This window comes from Balaenoptera borealis (assembly GCF_965194805.1).
Source record: "Balaenoptera borealis genome assembly, chromosome: 16".
Lineage (NCBI taxonomy): Eukaryota > Metazoa > Chordata > Mammalia > Artiodactyla > Balaenopteridae > Balaenoptera > Balaenoptera borealis.
The window spans coordinates 41,020,022-41,041,142 of NC_138872.1; the positions used below are offsets into that span (position 1 = coordinate 41,020,022).

General features: G+C 40.0%; 2 protein-coding genes across 11 annotated transcripts in view; one reads left to right on the forward strand and one right to left on the reverse strand.

Annotated features, from left to right (window-relative positions):
• SEL1L2 (SEL1L2 adaptor subunit of SYVN1 ubiquitin ligase) overlaps nt 1-16,694 on the reverse strand; it is a 123,581-nt gene extending 106,887 nt beyond the window's left edge. Inside the window, exons 1-2 of the mRNA XM_082359076.1 lie at nt 16,287-16,694; nt 10,378-13,863 (exon numbers count right to left, since the gene is read on the reverse strand). Of these exons, the coding sequence (XP_082215202.1) occupies nt 10,378-10,435 (58 nt within the window). The 5' untranslated portion in view covers nt 10,436-13,863; nt 16,287-16,694. The remainder of the gene's footprint in view (nt 1-10,377; nt 13,864-16,286) is intronic.
• A 212-nt stretch (nt 16,695-16,906) lies between these two features.
• The window catches only part of MACROD2 (mono-ADP ribosylhydrolase 2), a 1,990,905-nt gene continuing 1,986,690 nt past the window's right edge, over nt 16,907-21,121 (forward strand). For 3 of the 10 annotated variants that reach the window (XM_082359152.1, XM_082359155.1, XM_082359156.1), the window contains exon 1: nt 16,914-17,286. In XM_082359152.1, coding sequence (XP_082215278.1) covers nt 17,241-17,286 — 46 coding nt within the window. In that variant the 5' untranslated portion in view covers nt 16,914-17,240. Of the gene's footprint in view, nt 17,287-21,121 lie in introns of all 10 variants that reach the window. The other 7 variants (XM_082359149.1, XM_082359153.1, XM_082359154.1 and 4 more) reach the window with 6 other exon arrangements.

A 21,121-nucleotide genomic window follows, 5' to 3' on the forward strand; every position in this document is an offset into this window, starting at 1 on the left:
CAGGAGCTAGTCTTCTGGAATACAGGCTGCTTGAGTATCACTAGCCATTTGCAGCTGTATCCTACATCTCTGACCCAAATGCCCACCCCAAAATGCCCCCCTTCATGGTGCTTTGTCTCCTTGTGTGCTTAGTTATTTTTATTATGTACTGAAAACCTTATGTGAGTGGGTTCTTTGAGACCTACAATGAAGTTGCCTTCCTGTGGGGAGAAAATGAATTTGCTTTTGCCAAGTACAGGACCATCTTAGATCTAGTTCTAGGCTCAGGATACCTGGGATTACCAAGGCTGTAAATCTCCAGAAGGGCTGGCCTGTGACCATAACTTCTCAGAAATGTAATTTTTCCTTTTCCTTTTCTCCCTGCTCTGCTAAGTGTCAAGTTGTCTGCAGATCCCCGGACTTTGGAAAGGGTGTATTTACTTCTGGTCTGCCCTTATCCTATGAGTATAGCACTTTATGGACTTCGGTTAATGTTGAAAAAGTTTCTTATTAGATGCCTCACCTTTAACAGGTCTTGAGGACTACAGTTCCGTCCTTCTTGCTTTGTGAGGCCACTAAAACCAAAGCTCAAGTTTATCTGGTTCAGGGCAAAAGCTGTTTTGATATTCAGGTACAGGGCTGGGACCAGGGTAAGGCAAGTCCAGGCCCGGCTCAGGTGCTCTGTGTTTACTTCTCTGCATTCCAGCAATTCCGTAGATTTTTTTGTCTGGTAGTCCTTTACTAACTTCTCAACTCTTTGATAAATTTAGGACTTTTGTATATTTTTGTGTCATATGTTTTCAGTGGGAGGGTTGGTCCAAATAACCTAGTCACTTAGCCTTTTGTTACCAGAAATCAAAGTGCTGACCTTTCCTTTGTATCTGGTGGTAATGCCATGTAGTGATGAGGGGAGTAGGGGTCAGAACTGCTAGGCTGCTCCTAATGTTGTTTTCAACCAACAACCCTTTCTTTTTGCCCTGGGTCTCCTTCCCTTTTTCCTGAACCCACTTGTACATTTTTTTTCTAGCCATATTCTCTTTTGTACATTTTTGGGCAAAAGTTTCTTCTTTCAATCCATTTCTATCTCTTGTCTTTTAGGTATTCCTAATTCCTTTTTCATCAAAGGCACTTGTTTTTCAGAGCTGATGAGTTGGGGTTTTTTTGTTTTTAACTCTTCTATGAGGAAAGTTGCAGGGTGTACATTACAGTACTTTTTCCAATTTGGGAATATTTCTTCAATCCCATGTAACCTTGGCTCCAAGTCTGTGGGGCAGGCTTAAAGACTTAAAAGAAACCAGTTTTTCTTGCCTACCATATCTCATTAGCAATAAACTATAGAAATAAAATTAGATGGCTACTGTAAGAAAATTGCAGATGGCAGTAAAATTACAAAATCAACAAAAAACTGAGAAAATGCCACTGTTGGAGTTTATATAATCATCACACTGTCGAAACAACTGGTTGAAAAGTAAATAATGCAAATCAATCACCTAGCTGTTTGTTCTATACAGAAACAAACATATGTATACTACATTTTAAAATATTTGGAAGATTGATTGTATTTTTATTTTTCATCTGGCTGTTTGGTAGTATGTAGAAATAGCCTGAGGCAAGTAAATATGACAATAAAGCAAATACTCTCAGAAGTCTACTTTGAAGAATACAGACTTAGCATAACAAACAGGTAATAGGGAGTAAAAAGACAAAAAACAAAACTTGGTTCCTATTAGAGGATTCAGGTTTTACTAAACTCTATATTTCAGAGTTTTGAAAATGTGTAAATTTAGAATAATAAAAATACTTACATGACTTACTCCACAGGTTTTGGGAATGTATTTTACAAATTTCAAAGTATTACACAGATGTTAGTTATTCTATTTTACAAGTGTTAATTGAGCATCTATTATATGCCAAGTTCTGCAAGGTGCTATGGGAAATACTAAAGGTAAGTAAAACACAATCTCTGCATTCAGGTAGTTGATAATATAGTGAGAAGGGTTAAAAACTAACTCAGTTGTGAAACTGTGATGCATAAGAAAGTAAAGGCACAATGTGCTATGAGGAAGGGCTTGGGAAAGCATTTTTTAGAGGAGTAGAACTTGAAATGGACTTTAAAAGATTAGTAGGATGTTATGCTGTGGATCTATGGTGGTGATGGGCAAGAAGATGGAATGACAGTCCATTCCTGCAGACAGTCCATCTGTAGAACAGACTGAGAAAGATGTGGAAGTGAGAGAGTTAGGTATACTGAGTAGCTCATAGTTTGAATTGGTTGAAATAAAGGAAGTTCGGATCTAACTGCATAGGATTTTGACTGCTGGCCAAGATGCTGGAACTTTATTCTGTATAAAGTAGGTGCTTGAAACAGGGACAATCATGATCAAATCTGGGGTTTAGGAATATTATTTCCCGCAGTACTGTATTGTGAATAAGAGAGGGGAAAGTTAGAAGTGCAGTAATATAAATAAAAAATACAAAAATAAGACTATAAATTGAGATGGTGAAAATGTATAGATGGGAGAAGCATTGTGGAACTGACAGGATTTGGTGAAGGAATAAAGGAATGAATAATCATAAAGGATTAGGAGATTTTGGCTCCAGAACTGGCCTTGCAAAATAACCCTTGGGAATTAATTTCACCACTCTGGGCACCACTCCTATCATCTGTAAAAACATTGAATTAGATGATAATTAGTGCATTATTAACTGTATGATCATATAATTTGGAGGTTTTACACTTGAGAACCAAGGGAGCTGGGAGGGATGTTGATGCCATTAAGAAAAGAAGAAACATAGGAGAGGAACTCTTTTTTTTGGCTGTGCTCTGAGGCATGCAGGATCTTAGTTCCCCGACTAGGGATTGAACCTGTGCCCCCTGCAGTGGAAGCCCAGAGTCTTAACCACTGGACCACCAGGGAAGTCCGAGAGGAACTAACTCTGAGAAGAAATGCTGAATTTGAGATGTTCGCAGACCATACATTGTTCATGTCCATCATGCAGCTGATACACAGGCCTGGAGGTTCAGATGAAGGTCTAGGCTGTAAATACACAGGTAAATGAAGCTGTGGGGCTTGGGAGAGAGCACCAAAAGCATAGAATATGAAGAGCAAGAGAGCTAAGCACTGAACTTTGGGCATAGCATTTAAAGGGAGGGTTGAGGAAAACAAGCCAGTGAAAGAGCCTAAGAAGATTCTACAGAGGTAGAGGGGAAAGAATATAGTGTCAAATGCTGCTGAGAGGTTAAGTAGTAAGAACAGTAAGAGCCACTGGATTCGTAATCATTGGCTATTGGTGTTCTTTGAGAAAGCAGTCTCAATAGATGGGGAGTAGATCTTAGAATCAGTTAGGAGCAACTAGAGGGCTATTACTGGCAGAGAGAATTCTTGGGGTAGTTATGTGATAAGAGAGACATGTGAGCCTTTGCATGGAGAAAATGGAGTAGAAGTGGATTATGAGTCTTTGCATGGAGAAAATGGAGTAGAATTGGGAAGAGTGATTTCTGGTATGACAAAAGGACATGGCAGAAGAGGTTAGTTCCTCAAAGCTGACTGAGCAGGCTTCCCTGGTGGTGCAGTGGTTGAGAGACTGCCTGCTAATGCAGAGGACGTGGGTTCGAGCCCTGGTCTGGGAAGATCCCACATGCCGCGGAGCAACTAGGCCCGTGAGCCACAACTACTGAGCCTGCGCATCTGGAGCCTGTGCTCCGCAACAAGAGAGGCCAAAATAGTGAGAGGCCCGCGCACTGCGATGAAGAGTTGCCCCCGCTTGCCGCAACTAGAGAAAGCCCTCGCACAGAAAGGAAGACTCAGCACAGCCAAAAATAAATAAATAAATTAATTAAAAAAAAAAAAAAGCTGACTGAGCAACCAGAAATAAAGCTGATGCAAGGGCATTCATGGGTTCAGCAGGGGCGTCTATTCTCCCAGAGATCTCCAGGTTGAGGGCTGCCCTCTCCCCACTGAGTGCTGTCCTACTGGATGGTTCCAAAGAGTAACAGTAATTGGTTAATATAGAAACCTTTCACATGACTCTAGGATATGAATACAAGGAAAAGCTTTACATATTTCGGGACAATTCACAAAGGAGAAATGAGCTTCCTTACTGATCCCTAACATAACACAGAAATCAAACTTCTCTCTAGTAGTCAATGGTCCCACCATGACACACCTGCTCTCTCCTGCTTCTCTACAAGGAAAGATGCTCCAGATACTGGCAATTTATTCTTTCCCTGTTTAGAGGCATAATATAAAGAACTGAGGGACTTCCCTGGTGGTGCAGTGGTTAAGAATCTGCCTGTCAATGCAGGGGACATGGGTTTGATCCCTGGTCCGGGAAGATCCCACATGCTGCGGAGCAACAAAGCCCGTGCACCACAACTATTGAGCCTATGCTCTAGAGCCCGTGTGCCACAACTACTGAAGCCTGCGTGCTTAGAGCCTGTGCTCCGCAACAAGAGAAGCCACCACAAAGAGAAGCTTGCGCACCGCAACGAAGAGTAGCCCCCGCTCTCTGCAACTAGAGAAAGCCCCTGCGCAACAATGAAGACCCAATGCAGCCAAAAAATAAATAAATAAAATTAACTCAAAAAAAAAAGAACACTCTATTAAAAAAAAAAAACAAAACTGAAAGGAAGCAAAGGTAATTTAAAATTCTTGGATTTCTAAAGTTATTCAAAATAGAACTGGTAATGGAAGTACATTTCTGAAGCAGTAAGACATTGCCTGCTTGTACTGCTTAGGCTCAGAATTAACTGCAACATGTCTAGGACTTGGCCTTTATGTGGCTTCTCTGTGGACCCTCCAGGAATATAGATGTGATTGCTAGGCAATTGTTTTCTGACCACCGATTAGTGTGAGATCGATGAGCTACTTGCCTTTTTCAACTGAGGAAGAGGGTTGCTGGGCGGGTGACTATCAGGGGACAGAGTTGTTATGAACTTTCTATTTTAGTTTGTATTTTAATTTTACTTTATTTTTTTCTCATTGCAGAATTTGTATGACAGTGAGAAATTACTCCTGAAAAGAGAGACAGGATAGAGAAACCTTGAATCCTGGACAATCTAGAGCTGGAACTTCTGGCAATGTCTTTTTTCTGTCTCAGTTATATACCTTATACTACCTTAAATCAGCAGCTGGATGGATAGGGTGGATACAGAAAAAACACACTATTAGTTTTATTTCCATTTTGTAAGCTACACTTTGGGATAGATTGCTCATTCTTTCCATAAGCATCAACTACTTTTTTCCTGAGGATTTACTAAAAGGGAAAAATGTTGGTAACTATTTTAGAACTTTCCCGAGGTGAATGCAGAGTCAGGGAAAATCACATAGTAATGGCATCATCCCTCTTACAATATTTTTACAGAGGTGAAATCAAAGTATATTGAGCATCAAGTAAAAAATGCATAAAAAGGCAATACACAAGCTTGCAAGGTACATGTGAGTGAAAAAGGACAGACCTGTTTTGCCTTGAGAAGTAGGGGTAGAGGGGTAGGAAAGGAAAAATAGAGTGGGGTTAAGGGCTGATTTTATGTATGAACCTTAGGTGTTTTAGCACTAGCTTGTAAAGCAAATGTCTTCTCCCCCACTAACTACTTCCTTGGGTCTCTGTACACCTGCAATCAGTAAATGATCTGTTGAAAACGCATCTGACCCTGGCAGAGTGTCATAATCCAGGAAGAGCTCTGTACTCATCATTACTGTCTCTACTTTCTCTCCTCCTGTTCACTCCCACCAACTGAAATCAAATTTTGTCCCTGCTTCTCTGATAAAACTGTCTTGGCAATGTGGATTCTCCAGCTATTAAATCCAGTGGTCACTTGTTGGCTCTTACCTCTTTTCCCTACTCTCTCCGGCATTTGGCACTATTGGCTGTTCCCATCTTCATGGCACGCTCTCACTCTGGACTCTTATGACACTATTCTCTTTAGACTTGTTTTGCATCTACTCCTCAGTCCCCACTGCTATCGCTAAAGTTTAAGTCCTCATTGTTCCTTGTGTGGGCCATTCAATAGTCTGCTACTGTTTACATTGTCACCAGAGTTGTACAGCTAGAATCCATCCACCTCTCAACTGCCAAAGTCATTTTTAAAAAGCATAATTCTATTCATGTTCTTCAATGAGTAAACCCTTAAATGACTCCCCATTGCTCACAGGATCAAGCCCAAACTTCAAAGCCTATCAAACAGTCTTTGCCTACGTCTCCAGCCTCATCAATTGCTGTGTTCCATCTTATATCCCAAACCATAGCAAACTGACATACTTATTTATAGACCATGCTCTTTTATTCCTCTGTGTCTTTGTTCCCTTTACCTGGTATGAAATGTTCTCGTTCTCTTTTGCCTGCTTAGTGAACACTCATTAATCTTTCAAGATTCAGTTTATGTCCTTTCCTTTATGAAGCCCTCTGACTGCTCCGCACACCGGTAGAATTGGCCTCCCCGATTTGTGCCCTACAGCATCTTATAAATGCCTCTATTTTAATACCTACAACACTTTACAATTTATTCCCTGTTTATTTGTTTTTTTGTTCTAGACTCTAAGCTACTCAAGGATAAGGACTGTGTCTTAGATATTCTTCCCATACTCTTGGCATGTAACTTTTATTAAATATTTTTTTTCTCCCTATAAGTCAATGGCTTTTAGGATATTCAGAGATTTGTGCAACCATCACCTTAATTTTAGAACATTTTCATTACCCCAAAAGTAATTCCTTAGCCATAATCTCCTCAAATCCCCTACACCTCCCAGCTCTAGGTAACTAGCAAACTACTTTCTGTCTCTGTGGACTTGCCTATTCTGGACATTTCATCTGTACGAAATCACACAATAAGTGGCCTTTTATGTCTAGTTTCTTTTGCTTAGCATAATATTTTCAATGATCATCCATATTATACCTCATTTATTTTTTTGCTGAATAATATTCCATTGCATGGATATAACAAAGTTTATTTATTATTCATCAGCTGGTGAACATTAGTTTTTTCCCACTTTTTGGCTACTATGAATAACGCTGCCATTTGTGTACAAGTTTTTGCATGGGAATGTTTTCAGTTCCCTTGGATATATACCTAGGGTGTAATTTCTGGATCACATGGTAATTCTATGTTTAATCTTTTGAGGAACTTCAAGGCTGTTTTCCAAAGCATTGTACCATTTAAAAAATTGAGGTGAAGTTCATAACATAAGTAACCATTTTAAAGTGTACAATTAAGTGACTGTTAGTGCATTCACAACCACCATCTCTTTTTAGTTTCAGAATTTTTTCTTGGGTCTTCCTTGGTGACGCAGTGGTTAAGAATCTACCTGCCAATGCAGGGGAACATGAGTTGGATCCCTGATCTGGGAAGATCCCACATGCCATGGAGCAACTACTGCAAGCCACAACTACTGAGCCCAAGCACCACAACTACTGAAGCCCATGCGAACCTAGAGCCCGTGCTCTGCAACAAGAGAAGCCATTGCAATGAGAAGCCCGTGCACGGCAAAGAGCAGCCTTTGCTCACTGCAACTAGAGAAAGCCTGCACACAGCAATGAAGACCCAACGCAGCCAAAAAAATAAATAAAAAACAAACAAAAAAACCCTTTTTCTTTAACCCAGAAATTCACTCTATATTCATTAAATAACTCCCCATTATCTCTTCCCCCATCCACTGGCAACCACTAATCTGTTTTCTGTCTCTATGGATTTGCCTATTCTGGATATTTCACATATATTTCATATAATAAAAATCATATAATATGTGGCCTTTTGTATCTGGCTTCTTTCACATATCATAACGTTTTTGAGGTTTATCCAACTTGTAGTATGTTTCAGTACTTCATTCCTTTTCATGGTTGAATTCCATAGTATGTATACACCACAATTTGTTTATCGACTCATCCATTATTTAGGTTGTTTCCACCGTTTAAATAAATAATGTTTTTATAAACATTTGTATACAAATTTTCAGTGTGGACATACGCTTTCATTTCTCTTGGGTGTGTTCCTAGTAGTGGAATTGATGGGTCATATGGTAATTCTAAATTTAACTTTTTGAGGAACTGCCAAACTGTTTTCCACAGTGGCAGTACCATTTTACATTCCCACTAGCAATGTGTGAACGTTCCTATTTCTCTGCATCATTGTCAAATCTTGTTATTTTCCTTTTTTGTTTTTTATTATAGGCATCCTAATAGATATGATGTAATATACCATTGTGGTTTTGATTTGCATTTTCTTAATGACCAATGATGTTGAATGTCTTTTCATGCATTTGATGGTCATTTGTATATCTTCTATGGAAGAGCATCTATGCAATTCCTCTGCCCATTTAAAAACTGGGTTTTTTGTCATTTTTTTGATGAGTTCTAAGAGTTATTAATATATCCTGAATACTAAACCTTTATTGAATGTATGATTTGCAAACATTTTCTCCCATTCTGTGGGTTGTCTTTTCAGTTTCTTGATGATGTCCTTTGAAGCATAAAAGTGCTTAATTTTGATGACATCCAGTTTGGTTTTTTTTTTTGCTTGTGCTTTTGGTGGCATATCTAAGAAATCATTGCCTAATCTAGGGTCACAAAGATTTATGTCTATGTTTTCTTCTAAGAGTTTTAAAGATTTAGCTATTATATTTAGGTCTTTGACACATTTTGAATTAATTTCTATATACAGCATGAGGTAGGTGTCCAACTAGTATGAGATAGGTGGCTTTCCAGATGCCCTCACCATATGTTGAAGAATTATTATTCCCCTTCCCATTAACTCAATGTTTTGGCATCCTTGCCAAAAATCTATTGACAATAAATGTGAGGATTTATTTCTGAACTTTCAATGATATTTTATTGATCTATATGTCTATCCTCATGCCAGTACCACACTGTCTTGATTACTGTAGTTCTGTAGTAAGTTTTGAAATTGAGAAGTGTGAGTCCTCTAACTTTATTCTTTTTTTTCAAGAAGAACATTCATTTCCATATTAATTTTCAGATTGTTTTATTAATTTCTGCAAAGAAGCAAGCTGGGATTTTGATAGGGATTATATTGAATCTGTAGATCAAATTGGAGAGTATTACCATCTTAACAATATTAAATTTTCCAATCCATGAACATGGGAAGTATTTTCATTTATTGAAGTTTTCTTTAATTTCTTTCAACAATTTTTGCAGTTTCAGAGTATGAGCTCTGTACTTTTTTGTTAAATTTATTTCTAAGCACTTTATCTATTTCGATGCTATTGTAAATGAAATTGTTAATTTCATTTTTGGTTTGTTTACTGTGATGGTATAGAAATAGAATCAAGTTTTGTCTATTAGTCTTTTATCCTGCAACCCTGCTGAACTCATTTATCAGTTCTAATAGTTTTTTAGTGGATACCTTAGGATTTTCTGTGTATAATATCATGTCTTTGGTAAATACAGATAGGTTTACTTCTCCCTTCCCAATCTTTATTTCTTTTTCTTATCTAATTGCCTTGGCTAGAACCTCCAGTACAATGCTGAATAGGAATGGTAAGAGTAGACATCCTTGTCTTGTTCCTGATCTTAGGTGGACCATAGGGGGAAAGCATTCAGTCTTTCACCATTAAATATATTAGGTGCCAGTTTTTTGAGGATGCCTTTTATTAGGTTGACAGGTTCCCGTCTATTCCTAGTTTGTTGAGTGTTTTTATACAAAAGGGAAGTTGACTTGTCAAGTGCTCTTCCCGCATCAATTGAGATGACCATGTGGTCTTTGTCATTTGTTCTATTGATGTGGTGTGTTACATTAACTAACTTTCAGATGTTATATCAACCTTGCATTCCTGGGTTAAATGCAAATAAATATTCCTTAAGTTAAATTCATGATGAGCAAATTATCTGAGAATTGGGTAAAAATTAACTCATTAAACGGCCAGAGAAACAAGACTGGAAAATAATTTCCATTTTAAGATAGTAATTAGTTAGGAATCATGGAAACTTTGAAAGTAGAATTGCTAGTGTGGAAAGATTATAAGAGACTATAGGAATATAAATTAAAGCACTTTACCACTCTTTGAGTTCTATACTTTTCATTTAAAGTTCTAGAACTAGATCTTCATGATATTCTAGATTTAACAAAACTTAACCTGTCTCAAATATCTCTACTCCATAAAAATTACTGCAAGCCTTTTCTCATAGATTTGCTCAATCTCCCCCACCCCACTCCTTCTCTCTCTTTCTCTCTCTCTCTCTCTCACACACACACACACACATCCTTCCCACATATTGTCCTAAATGAGAGTATCATTACTATTTATCCTAATTGAATATTTTAAAGTAGTTATCCAAAAGTAGTGTTAATTAGGAATATTGTGAAGTTACATATGATTTTCTAATCAGCTTCCACCCTTAGTGCTAAAACCCCCCATAGAGAACCATAAGGACAGAAAAACTTACGTTTAATTGTGACCCCAAGAATTATCAATATCTCTATTAGCAGGGACAAGGGCTTCATTTTCTCCTAAGCAACTCCTTCTTACTGTAACACAGGCAGAACTAGCGGGCTGGCCCACAGGCTTCCTCTTTTTAGGTCTGTAGGGATCAGGACTTGGTTGCTAAGCAACAATTTCTTTACTCTTGGGCCAATGAGCTGCCAGGAAGTTCCTTTCAATGGGGAATGAAGGCAGCTGATGGACAGAGCAGGCTGTGGGGAAGGAACCATATCTAGTTTGTCACTTCTCTGGTGAGAGATAAGTGGTAGGCTTGAAATAGGTAGGAGTTGCTCTCTGAACTCTGTTCAGAGTTGCTGGAAATTCTTATTTTTATGGTACCTCCAGAGATGCAAGCTGCAATTATGTGAAAACACAATTAACTAACCTGACATCATCCTTTAATCTAAGATCTCAAGGCTATGGTGGACAGGAAACATATGGACCAAGTCTGCTTTGGTCCCCATCTTGGTGAAAATGTTTATACTCTGTTCAGGTAAGGAACTGCTGACATTTTACTAGGACCAAGACAAACAAATCCCAGTCATCAATTACATTTTAGAAAGAGAAAAACAAATACCATATGCTAACACATATATATGGAATCTTTAAAAAAAAATGGTTCTGATAAACCTAGGGGCAGGACAGGAATAAAGATGCAGGCGTAGAGAATGGACTTGAGGACACGGGGAGGGGGAAGGGTAAGCTGGGACAAAGTGAGAGCGTAGCATTGACATATATATATACACTACCAAGTGTAAAATAGATAGCTAGTGAGAAGCAGCTGCATAGCACAGGGAGATCAGCTCGGTGCTTTGTGACCACCTAGAAGGGTGGGATAGGGAGGGTGGGAGGGAGACGCAAGAGGGAGGGGATATGGGGATATATGCATACATATAGCTGATTCACTTTGTTATACAAGGGAAACTAACACAACATTGTAAAGCAATTATACTCCAATAAAGATGTTTAAAAAAAAGGGTGCTTCATTAAACTTTCATTAAAAGGTGTTTAAAAATGCCTTCTTTACTCTCCTAAAATATATGGGCATTTTATGAATGAATACCCTTAAGGCTAGGACCAGAAATCAAAATGAATATTAGGTAAAGCATTGCAATATTAACAATACCCAAAGAATTGAGCTAGTAGAGAAATCATACCTAAAATATATCCAACATTTACAGTGTGTTCAGGTAATTACTTCAGAAACAGATGTATTTATTGCCTTGAATTTTTAGGTTTACTCCCTGTATTCTCATTGCTGTTGTGACAAATTACTACAAATTTAGTGGGTTAAAAATAACAGAAAAAAACCCCAGAAATGTATTGTCTTACAGTTCTGGAGGTCAGAAGTCCAAAAGGATTCTTACAGGACTAAAATTAAGAGCAGATCTAATTGGTTCTGGGGGCTACAGGGGAGAATCCATTCCTTGCCTAGAATCATCCAGCTTTTAGTGGCTGCCCACATTTCTCAATTTGTGGCTACATCACTCTAATCTGTGCACAATCATCATTTGCCTTCTCCCCTTCTGTGGTTTAATCTCCTTCTGTCTCCCACTTAGGACACTTGCGATTACATTTAGGCACCACCAAAATACAAGATAATCCCCTGATCTCAAGATCCTCAGTCATATTGGCAAAGTTCCTCTTGCCAAATAAAGTAACATTCATAGGTTCTAGAGATTAGGTCCTGGAGATCTTTGGGACCGTTATTCAGTCTACCAGTGTCCCTAATATCTTTTCCTCTCACCAAGAGACTTCAAAATAGAACTGTCCCAACTTCTGTACTTTAAAAAAGTATCTAAATAAAATTTATTTAAACCCTTAATATCATCCATTAAACATTCTCCAATCTTTTTTTCCAGTCCCCATTTGGATCCAGAATTATCAGCATCTTCCAGCAGATGATTTTGCTTCCTATTTTCACAGAAACTGAGGCCATTTGACCTATATTGCCTCGACTTCCTTCCTTTTTATTAAAAAAACATTTTTGAATCTCCATCTGTTCTTTTTTTCCTAATTCATCCCAAAAGATGAAATGCACTTCCTATATTCTAAATCCAAACTTCTCTCACTTTTGATTCTATCCACATTTACCTTCTCTGGTACTTCACTCTATCTAACATTTGTTCTTTTCTCTTCTCTCTTTCTATCTCTTTTTCTCTCTCTCTTTCTCTTTTTGTTTCAATCTTTTTGTACCAATCTTCTTCTTAATTTAAAAACTCTTCATTCCACCTCTCCTAGAAAAATTTTCCCTTGACTCTTGTATCCTTGCTACTGTTATCTTTTCTACTTATCCCTTAGCCTCTAAACATCTTGAAAGAATACTCCTTAATCACTGCTTCTGACTTGTTGCCTCTCACTTATTCTTCAACTACTTGTTTTTATTTTCACTAATTTACATAGACTATAAAACCAATTATCTTTTCTCAGTTCTTATCCTACTTGATCTCTGTGAGACATCTGACATTTCTGACCATAAACATCTTCTTGAAAACATATTATTGGTTTCTCTGAAAATTGAATTGCAGTTACTTTTTTACACTTTTGAACACAACTTCTCATTCTTTTTCTACCACTCCCTGCCTCATTCATTTACGTGTTGAAAATCTGCTATATGCTAAAGATGAATGGTAATACTCTTTGAGGTGTTCATTAATTTTATTTGTTAGTTCCTCTCTTGGTCTTCGCATTAAATTAGGGTCTCCCATTTTGGTGTCATGTGCTCGCCCTTAGTTTTGCCAGCATTTCTCTACGGATGCTCACTTAACTTTCATTTATTCAATAAATTTTTACTATGTGCCAAGCATTGTGCATTTTCTGTGGATAGTGAGCAACAAGATATGTTTCCTGTCCTCAGAGAGTTTGTAAGTCTAGAGTGAAAGGCAAATATTAATAAAATAATCACAAAAATAAATGTATAATTAAAAACTATAAAAAGTGCTTTATAGGAAAATGAATGAGTACTGAGGACACAGAAGAGGAAGCTGTATGTAGAGGTCAGGTGGGGTCAGAATCAGGAAGGGCTTTGCCAGGGAGTGAATTTTGCCAGCTAAACTCTGAAGAATGAGAATGGGTTAACTAAGCAAAACATGTCCTAGGTATAGTGATAAACATGTGAAAAGGCCATGTGGTGAGAATAAGATATGTTCAAGGAACTGAAAAGCTTTAAGGGCTGCTATGGTTGGAAACAGAGATGGGTGGTGGGGGTGGAGCATGGTATAAGGTAAAGCAGAATTGGTAGATGGTCACTCCTAAATGATTCAGTTTTTATAAGACTGTGTTAGTCATCTTGGGCTGCCATAACAAAATACCACACGCTGGGTGGCTTAAACAACAGAAGTTAGTTTTCTCACAGTTCTGGATGCTGGAAGTCCATGATCAGGGTACAGCATGGTCTGCTTCTTGTGAAGGCCCTCTTCCTGGTTTGCAGATGGCTGCCTTCTCACTGGGTCTTTACATGATGGGGGACAGTATAGTTAGATTGGGGGAGTCAGAGGGAAGGGGAGAGAGAGAGAGAGAGTGTGAACTCTTCTTCTTTTTATAAGGCCACAGTCCTACAGGATTAGGGCCCCGCCCTTATGACCTCAGTTAACCATAATTACCTCCTAAAGACCCTATATCTAGATATAAGCACATTGTGGGCTATATGAATTTTGGGGGAACTCAGTTCAATCCATGGTAAAGTCCACCACAAAGTCACTGAATGATTTACAACAGTAAAATGATCTGATCACATTTGACAAGATAACTCTAGATTCAGGGCAGAGGGGTAAGAAAACTTTCCTGTAGTTAATAAATTTGGGAGTCATTGATGTAACTCAGAATTTTCCAACCTCAGCGGTATTGACATTCTTTATTGCAGGGGACTGTCCTGTGCATCATAGGATGCTTAGCAGAATCCTTGGTTTACATTCACTCAATGCCAGTAGCATTTTTCCCTCAGGTGTGACAACCAAAAATGTCTCCAGACATTGCCAATGTCCCCAAGGGAGGCAGAATTGCCCCTGGTTGAGAATTATAGTTATAACTGAAGCCATGAATATGGATGAAATTATTCAAAGAATGAACTCCAAAATGTAATGGCTGAAAAGGAAGATGGGCCAACAAAGGAGGCTCTAAAGGAATGACCAGACAGGAGGAAACTCAAAAGGCTGATGAAATTAAAGGAAAAGAATGCTGTCAGGAGGAATAAGAGGTTAATACTATTAAATGCTGCTGAGAGATCTTGTAAGAGGAAGATTGAAAAATGTCCATTAAATATCACATGAAGGCCATTGATTACCTTAGTAACAGCCGTTTCAGTTTATGTATAGGCTAGAACCCAGATTAGAGTGGACTGAAGAGCAGAAAGTGGGATACAAGAAAATTGACACAACATTTTGGAAAGGAGGAAGTTACTCTGGAAAGTAACTTCCCTTAGCAGTAGGAGTGTGGGATCACAGGAGGCATTTGTATTTATTTTTATTTTATTTATTTTAACATGGGAGAAACCTGAGAAAGTTTAACATTTGATGGATGGTCCCAGTCCTTTGAGTCAACATGAGATAAAGGATAATCAGTAGTGCAGTGCTTCTAAGAAAGCACAGGTGGGGGACTTCCCTGGCGGCGCAGTGGTTAAGAATCTGCCTGCTAATGCAGGGGACACGGGTTTGAGCCCTGGTCCGGGGAGATCCCACATGCCGCAAGCCCATGTAACACAACTACTGAGCCTGCGCTCTAGAGCCTGCGAGGCACAACTACTGAACCACGTGGCACAACTACTGAAGCCCGCACGCCTAGCGCCTGTGCTCCGCAACAATAGAAGCAACCGCAATGAGAAGCTTGCGCACCGCAACAAAGAGTAGCCCCCGCTCGCCGAAACTAGAGAAAGCCAGCGCACAGCAACAAAGACCCAATGCAGCCAAAAATAATAAACAAACAAATAAATAAATAAACTTATTAAAAAAAAAGAAAGAAAGCACAGGTGGAAGGACTGGCTCTGGGTTGGGGTGGAAACAGCTTCTCTGTTGTAACAGAAGAGAAGGTGCCCAGTATAATGCACTTTCCTGCACACCTTACATTTTGCATTTTTAACTAAGGACTCAATATCTTTCCCGTGAAATCTGAAACTGCTCCTGTATTGCCAAATATTATTAATATTGCTATTTTCCTCAACTATACCGTGAAACACTAGATTCTTTCTCTTTCTTATTCTCTTCCCAAAATCTATTTCATTACCAATTTTTATTGATTCTACCTTGGTAATGTGCCTTAGAGTCCCGCTTTTATTTCCACTGCCAACAAATGAGTGCATATTTTCATTATTAGCTCAAATGTCACTTCCTTCTTGAAGCTTTCCCTATTTCTCTCAAACAAATTTTTATGTACTTCACAGCATTAAAAGAAAAACAGAAGCAGAAACAATGTCAAAATTAACAAAATTATCTTACTATGTTATTAATCATCCTCATGAGAGTGTCCTGTTACTCAAAACATTTCATTCTTTACAATTCTTAAGGGCCCCCCTTTCTTCCTTTTTTTCCTCTTATTATTAAAACGTGTTCCAAATAATTATTTGCTCTTACACACCTGGCTTAAGTACAACACATATAACACAGCACCCCAATTGTCAAATAAATGTGGATTCACCACATCCACCAAATCAGCCTTGTCTGATATTTAGAAACACCGTAAATTTGGGGATGGGGTTACCAAAATTTCTCTAAATTCTAGGTCACCCTATTCCTATGGTGGACTCGAACGGAACCGGGTTTTCAGATCACCTGCAGACTAGCATTGCCCAGATTTAAGCGAGCCCTTTAGACTAGCGCCTTGACTGAAGCAACTGGTGGGGGAATAAAACCGATAAGATGACGGGCTCTGGTTAACACCCACTTGAATTTACTTTGATGTGACTTCTTTCTGTTTCCAGTATAAGGTTCTGGTTGCCCACTACTTCCCGGTTCTTAAACCCTTGAGTAGTTCAGTTTACTTTTGTTCTTTCCAGACTTCACCGGAGTCGAGTGAAATACATAATTTTTACTACAAGGTCAAGGAGCTGATTGTATGTGGTCTGGAACCATTTCCTAATCCTTTCACTTCTTTCGGTTATATTTGCCCACCAAGAGGAAAGCTTCAGATTATCCGGTAAAATCCGTCCAGACGGGGCGGTGACAGTGAAAGTATACAATTCGTGTTGACTCACATCTCCTCCCACTTCCACTTCTTCCAGGCCCTGAGGCAGCTTTTCCCAGTCAGCGCGCAATCACCTGGTGCACCTGGCCCTTCCTGTAGGCCACGCCCTCGGGTTTTCCCAGCGCCCACGGTGCTCCCGCGGGGCCTCTCCACGCCCCGCCCCACGCCCCGCCCCAATCGTGAGCCACCTCCAGCCCCCTCGAGCCCTGGCTCCGCCCCCTCCAGCTCCCCAACGTCCTCGGCGTCTGGCCCGAGCCTGCGCCTGCGCGTGCGCCCTGGGGCCGAAGTCGGGGCGCGCGGTAGCTGGAACGCGGAGAGCGGCGGGCGGTGCAGCCAATGGGAGGCGGCGCTGGCTAGCGGCTGGGAGGCGGGGCCTGCGCGGGTGTTAGGTTAGCGCGAGGCGTGACCTAGTTGACAGGCTCTGAGGTGCTGCTGTGGTGGCGGCCGCGGGGCTGAGGCGGGTGGCAGCCGGAACCGAGTGCGTGCTGAGGGAGGAGGGCGGCGACTGGAGAGCGACGAGCGGCGCGGGACCCGGAGTCTCTTACACTTTTTCCTTCCCGAGCGCCCCCTCCCACCCCTCCTACTCCGCATACACCCTGTTTGCCCGTGAGCCTGGGGAACTTGCAGCTTAAAGCCAGCCACCCCCACAGCAACATGTACCCCAGCAACAAGAAGAAAAAGGTGTGGAGAGAGGAGAAAGGTAACCGACCCGTCGAGTCCCGGGGGGCGGGGGTGGGGTGGGGTGGAGACGGGAGTCAGGGCTGTGTGTGCCGCGGCGCCCCGCTCCCGCCTCGCGCCCGGCTGGTCGGTGCCGCCTCCCTGGCGCCGCCTCCCTGGCGGGTCCGTGTGTACACACGCGCGTACGCGCGCGCACGCCGGCGTGCACGCGCCGCCCCCGGGTACCTGCCGCTAGCCCACGTGTGGGCGCACGCCCCTCTCTGCCGCCCGCCGCGCCCGGTCACCTTCGCCCCGCTAGCGGCGCGGCCCGCCGCGCGGCGGCCCGCGGGCTCCGTACAACTTGTTCAGGCCCCCGCACTCTGTCCCCGGACCCTAGCTGGGACTTTCGGACTCCCGGCCCGGGTGTCCCGCGGATACGTGCCCGCCAGCTGGCACCCCGGCTGCAGCTGCTGCTGCTGCTCCGCGCCCGCCGGGCCTCAGACGTTCACCCCTCGCCTCTGTCCCCTGTCTCCTGCCCATCCGCTGGCTGGGCGTCACCACCTTCGGGTGTTCAGCCAGGGCCCCTGCTTCTGCGCCGCAGTGTGACTTTTGGAACCTGGGTCTCTGGGGGAACCTAAAACGAGCGGGTCTTGTCCGCGAGGCTAAGTGCAGTCAGAGAATGGGCTTTTCTCTGCAGTGACTTCCTCTAGATTCCATCCCCATTCATAGTCTGAAGTTGCTCCGAGTAAGAGTGTGAGACTGATGTCGCTCTCTGTGAATGAGCCCATCCCTGAGTTTCCTGCAGATCAAAGCTTATCCAGATCAGCCAGGTTGACGGTGACGCTGATGTCGATGAGACACAGAGGTGTGCGACCCAACCCTCTTTTCTCCATCTCCCTCCCTGTTTGTCTCTGGCATCATAGTTAGGTAATATTCCAAGGTAAAACTTGAGTCTCTGTAGTTTTTTCTTTTCTTTTCTTTTCTTTCTTTTTCTTTCTTTCTTTCTTTCTCCTTCCTTCCTTACTTCCTTTTATCTTTCCTTTTTTTTTCTTTTTTTAAAAAAATTCTTTAGCAGCTGATTGTACAGAAATGTAGTAAAAAGTATTCGCACTGCTACTGCTGTGTATCAGGAGTGAGGTCGAGTGAGGGAAGTGCAAATCTCTCCTAAGTATCTCATCTGTTTTATAGAACAAGGATAAAGGGGCGACTAGAGTGAAAGTTAATTTCCTTGATAATAGTTCTTTAAAATCTGTGGATTCTTATTGCAACTGCTGTTCTTTATAAATAAGGCCAAACAGTGGATGAAAGAAAGGGAATGAATATGGGAAAAAAAATCCTTTATGTAGGGGCCTACTTAAAACAAAGCATGAGGAAGGGGATGAGAAGGGACTTTTTTTCACATTAACTACTGGGAAGATTTAACATAGTATAACTGAATGACCCAATTAAGATGGTCTTTAAATGTTGACAGACTGTATGCCATTTAATTATGTTTTAATGATTATGGACATATATAGAACTAAATTTTGGTGTCGCAAAACAAATGCTGTTGAGAATAATAGGCTGATATATAAAGTAGCGTAAAATAGTTTTGCTTTGTTTTCTCAATAGAAGTTATTTGAGTTTCAACAAGGATTCACCTTGTAAGCACTGAAAAATCTTTTATGCCCATTTTTATTGATGGTCTTGAAATGTTAGGTTTGTATTATTGATAATAATGAAGGCAAAATAGTGGAAAACATGGAGATTGTTTTCAATACATGAATAATTGATGAAATTATAGCGATTACTTAAGAACTATTATATTTTTCTGTCATAATAATGTTCCTAAAGTAACAATGTTGTAATGGTTCCTTCATTTAACATCTACACTGTTGGACTTTCATAAGCAAGCATTTTTAAAACTTTAATGTCTTGATTTTTTTTTCTTCTTTTACTTCTAATAATAGGGGAAAATATTACCAAATTAATATTATCTAAACAGAGAAGCAAATGCACAATTAAAGAAGGCAGTTAACAAAGTAAATTTTTCTCTTGTCCAAAACTAACCTATTTTTGCATTAAAAGAGAAAGTTATTGTGACTTGAAGACTTTTTAGAGTAAGTGTCAGCGTCTTATCAGGATATCTATTTTCGGAATATTTAGTAAAGTATAATATTGTAAAACAACTATACTTCAATAAACATATATATATACATATGTTATACCATCAAGAAGGAGGTGAGGATTTCCAGGACAGTAGTTAGTATTAAGAAGCTGATGGAAAGCGTGACCTTTCTCTGAATTGTACTGGAGAGGGTGGTATCATATTTTTGTAACTGTTATTTAAATCTAAAGGAAGGCTTACCCACCTCATTGAAATGTCAAGGCATTCTGTAAACATATTTTAACTCAGTATACCATCTAATAAGTACATCTGCAAAGGTGAAACATTCTTTAAGGAAAAGTTTTGTGTAAAGTTGAAGAAACTATATATATGACTGTGCCCCCCAGTATGTTTCATCGTTTAAATAACTAAGGAATTCTCAAGTCCACATAGGTTAAATAAACGGTGTTGATTTAATATTTTGTGCCCTAATTCAAAACCACTCAATGTGTATTATCATTTCAAGTACTGAAAGTTAAATTATCTCAGTGTTTTACCTTATTGTCTTATTATTCATCTTGTTTTTTTCCTAAGTGTCCACACTTAAACTTTTAAGTAAATGGAATGACAGAGGCCAGGTTGCATTCCCATATGTACTTCTGACACTTACTGAAAGTACAAGTTGCTCCGTAATATCTTTCATCCTGATCGTTGATATTGCCGTATTTCCATATTAGTGATCTGAGCTTTTTTAGTAGTGCTTTGGTAAACACTAGTCATCACTTTTCCTCCTCTGTGTGATTATTTCAAATTTGCCATTCCCTTCAAGTTTCCTATTTCATCAAGACCTTAAGTTCCTATACAAAACAGATGACATTGCCTTTTAATTCATGGAGAAAATACATGTCATATAACATGAACAGCCCTAACATTTTCCTCCGTAGTCTCTTTTGTTTCTTTACATGTCTGTTGTTCTTTCAGCTTTCTTCCTTTTTTAGAGGAAGCACTTTTCATCTTTGTTTCTAAGGATTAACCCCTCTGCTTGTGCCCTTTATCTCATCTGTATTATTTGATATCTTGTACTATCATTTATTCTCTTTTGGGTATGTTTAGTTTCTCAGTGTCTTTGGGTTCCTCTCCTCATCCTGTAACAACGATCAAGGAAGGTAGCCTTCCTTCCACAGGGCTTCACCTTGGAGTTGCTGTTCTCACTCTCCTTCTTTTCCTCAGTCCCTTAAAATCTCCTGGATCTCAAGTTATGCTCCAAGGAAACTAATGTTCCTAAAATCATTCAGTAATAACAATGATGATGGTACTAATATAAAAATAGTTACTATTTGAGTCCTGTTTGTGTGCCCAGCACTATTTTAAGTAACTTACTTGGATTATCTCATTTAATTCTCACAACAACCCTGTGAGGTAGTGTATTTTAAGGTCAAGAGCTTAGAACACCATTTGCCTGGGTTTGAATCCTAGTTGTACTGCTTACTAGCTGTGGAACCTTAGGTAAGTTATTCAACCTCTCTGTCTTAGTTGCCTCATCTGTAAGTTGGGAATAATACCTACCAACTACCTGAAAAAGAAACTGAGCCATAGAGAGATTAAGTAATACAAGATCACATAGATTTACATGATTTGGTGTTAGAATCCACACAGCTCTGTTAACCATTTTGTTCTCTTTCCAGTGTTGTTCTTGACCCACTTGATAAAAAGCAATGGCTTATTAATTTTCATTCTTTCTGATCTTCCTGTAGCAATTGACAAGATTTCCCCTTTTCTCCTCATTAAAACT